Below are 4,087 nucleotides of genomic sequence, written 5' to 3'. Positions count from 1 at the left end.
TACTAAGAATAATATTCTGCTTTGGAATATAAAATTAAAACTCAATGTTGTCATTCAAAAAAGTAAAAAACTTAAAAAATTATAAGGATAAATAATTTTTTAAGAAAAACGTTGTTTTACAAGCGACTTGAAACTATATAAAAAAATATTTTCAAAAAAATTTACACTTTTTGAAATAATGAATGTTCAATGATAAAAGAATCACCCGGTATAGTATTTTTATAGCAGTGGCATCATTTGGGAGGATGCTAGGTGTCTGATTTTAAAAGCAGCCAAACGGGCTGGTGCCAAGTGGTTTTCGACAACCAATATTATATTATATTAGTGCAAAATATGCCTATATTTATAGGAAAATATTATACTATGTAGGTACTAAGAATTTATTGTCACAATGATAAATTGATAATTGCTAATTTATAGTTGGTATATATTTATATTTAGAAGCATGTGTGGACTGAAAGTTTGTAATTATGTATGTCAAGCGTTTTATGAAAGAAAAGGAACATTATAGTTTAAAATGTGCTTTTGTCCTCCTTCTTTTAAAATCTGAAATGACACCACTGTTTTATATTAAACTTAACATATTATGTATAAAATAAAAATAAATGTATAACCTACATGGACTTTAACATAAGTTTTAGGCTTAATTCTTAAACGGTTTAAGAATGTTCCATGTGTACTGTCCAAGTCGTATAAATAAAACCCTCTATTTTCATCGTTGATTGAAAAAGTAGAACGATACTGAAGAACTGCATGAAAACGTGAGATTGTTGGATGTGCCATTGTGACATGGCAGTTATTTAAACGTCCAAAGCAGTGAAATGATCGACTTTCTAGTTGTATTGTACTTAACATTACACCAGATTTCAACTCCTAAATAAAAATTAAATATTAAACGACAACGAAAACCATAAACAAAATCCTGATGAATAACTTTCAATACTCAAACCTCTAAAAAATATTTATCTCCAGGTTTCCCACCCCAAGATGGTTCTTCGTACGGAATAGGAACTTGAGACGTTGTCTTGGAAATTTTTTTTGGTTGTTCTATTCTTGGTTCAACGTTGACTTTGGTATTTACTGCCATGTTTGTTGTCGATGCAACATCAGTGTCATCGCTAATGATATCCTCACATATTACCGGTTTTTTCGTGCCTGGTCTGGGACCGAACAATTTAGGCACTTTGAACACAGGCCCTTCTTTTTCGTTGTCCATGGTTAATAGTTGTAAGTATACTTGAAGTGTAGGTGCGTTTGCCTAAAGAGTTAATCGTTAAGTTTATTAACGTAAATAGAAGAACCTAATACCTACCGGTGACTAATATAGTAATATATTATGAAGACGAAACCTCAAACCTTTATAAGACAAGTGGACAATAGTTAAATTAAACTGTACGAGTGTAAAAGTAAATTACGATATCATTAATTATCATGAAGTAAACTGAACGTTTTCGAATATTTTGATTTTTTGTTATCTAGTAATATCTACTATTATCAGTTTTCATGGGCCAACAACAACAACAACAATAACAATAATAATGTTATCCCATATTCACCATATTCCCATGTTCAAATAGTTCAATAGACATAATATTATTTAGACGATAGAAATCAAAAATCACTGTCAGACGTCAGTCCAAGAGGCAAGGTAAGGAGTCACTTAACATTACAGCAAATAAAAGACTAATAATAAAATTAATTGTTCAATCGTGAAAATAGGTAACTACTAAGTATGTCAATCGAATTTAAAAAACGTAAGGTTGTGCAAAACCGACGTAGGCGAGCTGCCTCAGATAGTGAAAACAGTGATGAAGAGAGTGCTGTTGTTTTAAATGAAAAAAGAAATAAAAAATCCAGCCCATTTATTCAAAGTACGTCCAACAAAAAGCTCAAAGCATCTGGACCAATACACGATTCTTCAGAGAGTGATAATGAATCTGTCGGTGTTTCATATCGTTCCAAAATGGACACCGACATGAGTGGACCGAAAGACATGGGTGCAACTGCAACAATTGAAATTGATACTGAACTTGACAAAGATGCCCAAGCTATCTATGAACGTTCTTTACAAGTGAATAAAGAACTTAAGGGTAAAGAAGATGACAAGGTTTATAGAGGTTTAGCGAATTATACTCAATATTATGAGAAAAAAGATACAGCTTTAGGTAATGCATCTAGTGGAATGGTACGCAAAGGACCTATAAGAGCACCAGCTAATTTACGTTCTACTGTTCGTTGGGATTATCAACCTGACATTTGTAAAGATTATAAAGAAACTGGTTTTTGTGGTTTTGGCGACAGTTGTAAATTTTTACATGATCGTTCAGACTATAAATTTGGGTGGCAATTAGAAATGGAATCTACTCAACAAGGTGATTCAGATGATGATGATCCATCAAAGTATGAAATTAAAGAAAATGATGATGATTATTTGCCTTTTAAATGTTTGATTTGTCGAGGATCTTATGTCAATCCTGTAATGACAAAATGTAAACATTATTTCTGTGAAAAGTGTGCTTTAGCTCATTTCAAAAAGAGCACTAAATGTTTCGTCTGTGAGAAACAAACTGGAGGATTTTTTGATCCAGCTACAACTATAATTGAAAGACTTAATGCAGCTAATACAGACATAATACATCAATGTAATTCAGATGAAGAATCGGATTAATTAATATACCTAATTGTAAATAATTCATAATACTAAACCATATTATAAATGCCTAGAAATTGTTTATTTAGTTAAATAATTATAGTTTAAGTTCAATACAAAAACAATGTATGTAAAACCTTACAATCTAAGAGACAACTACCTAGGTAAAATATAAACTTGTATTCATTTGATGTATCATAATATTATTAATTTCTAGAACTCTATAAAAAACGTATTTTTGTAATTATGTTAAGAACTAATAAACTAGCCAACTAGGTTTTATTTATTTGGTTTATAATAAAAAAGAATTTTTAATCAATATTCAACATAAGTTATTCTTACTATGTTACAATTTTTTTTTGATGCATACTCGGCATTTCATGTTTTGATATGCCGGTAACCATCCAAGTTTTTGAAACTATGGCTCACATTATTTTAAACTTAAATAATTAGATCATAAAGATCTCAAAATTATAATTTTAAAATTTAAAAAAAAAAAAAATTTTATTTTACATATCATACACAGGTTGCAGTGGATAAATAATGTAGCAGTGAAAGAGTTAAAAATTTGGAAGTTTTATGTTAAATACTTCAAACTAGTGTAAAAAGTATTTACTAGGTACCTATTTTAGATTCTGAGTGGAACGATAATGTGTGTTTTTTTAAAATTTTTTTTTTGTGTCTGTCATCACCTTTTAGGACAGTAAAGTTTAGTACAGTTTCTTCAACAGTACCTTTTCTGATAGGAAAGTGAATCTAGTTGGTACTTTGGGGGTCGAAAGTACAATTTTTCCAGGAATTTTCAAAAGCGCTGTGAAAAACAATAGAAAAATTAAGGAAAAACGGGAATTTTTACGCTAAATCTGTTTTCGAGAAAATTGATTTTAGTTTTTGGTGTAACTTTAAAACAAATGACCGTACATACGTGAAATTTTTACTGGTTGTTTATATTTTCATTTTCTATAAACGATAAAATTTTCAACATTTTTTGATTTATTTTGAACTATTTAGGGACATTTTCAGTTTCCAATATTATTAATTTTTTTTCTATGAATGTCAATAAAATTTTATTTGTTGGTTAAAAAAGTTTGAAAATTTAATAGAAGGTTCCTATTATATTGTTTCAAAGGCAGATGAAAAAAATTAAAAATTCATAGTCACAATTTTTTTTATAAGCATCTAAAGTTCAAATATTGACAAAATACGTAAATATGACGAAAATTTGCAAATTATTTTGAGTTAGAAATTCATGAAAAATTTTCTTTTTAAGGGGATTGGTGGCGGTGATTTCCTGTCTTTGTCTAACACAGTAACACACGCGCTACATAAGAATTTAGACGTATTTTTTGTCCAACGTACCAATTGATATAGTGAAGCGATAAAAATTCTGAAAACAGATTTGAATTTGTCGTCAAGTCTACTTGAGATTGGTCAGTC

General features: G+C 29.5%; 2 protein-coding genes across 2 annotated transcripts in view; one reads left to right on the top strand and one right to left on the bottom strand.

Moving 5' to 3' along the window:
- LOC100167953 (solute carrier family 4 (anion exchanger), member 1, adaptor protein) overlaps window positions 1-1,450 on the bottom strand; it is a 5,101-nt gene extending 3,651 nt beyond the window's left edge. Inside the window, exons 1-3 of the mRNA XM_008180697.3 lie at window positions 1,313-1,450; window positions 950-1,258; window positions 619-873 (exon numbers count right to left, since the gene is read on the bottom strand). Of these exons, the coding sequence (XP_008178919.1) occupies window positions 619-873; window positions 950-1,216 (522 nt within the window). The 5' untranslated portion in view covers window positions 1,217-1,258; window positions 1,313-1,450. The remainder of the gene's footprint in view (window positions 1-618; window positions 874-949; window positions 1,259-1,312) is intronic.
- A 98-nt stretch (window positions 1,451-1,548) lies between these two features.
- LOC100165224 (RING finger protein 113A) lies at window positions 1,549-2,971 on the top strand. The gene is given in 4 exon segments (NM_001326649.1): window positions 1,549-1,648; window positions 1,720-2,262; window positions 2,264-2,278; window positions 2,281-2,971. Coding segments are annotated over 3 exon segments (933 nt in total). The 5' UTR covers window positions 1,549-1,648; window positions 1,720-1,732; the 3' UTR covers window positions 2,669-2,971.
- The last annotated feature ends 1,116 nt before the right edge of the window (window positions 2,972-4,087 follow it).

This window comes from Acyrthosiphon pisum, chromosome A2, assembly GCF_005508785.2.
Source record: "Acyrthosiphon pisum isolate AL4f chromosome A2, pea_aphid_22Mar2018_4r6ur, whole genome shotgun sequence".
In the NCBI taxonomy this organism is placed as follows: Eukaryota; Metazoa; Arthropoda; class Insecta; order Hemiptera; family Aphididae; genus Acyrthosiphon; species Acyrthosiphon pisum.
Note: the sequence above shows the minus strand (reverse complement) of the source record. Positions and strands in the feature narration are given on the sequence as shown.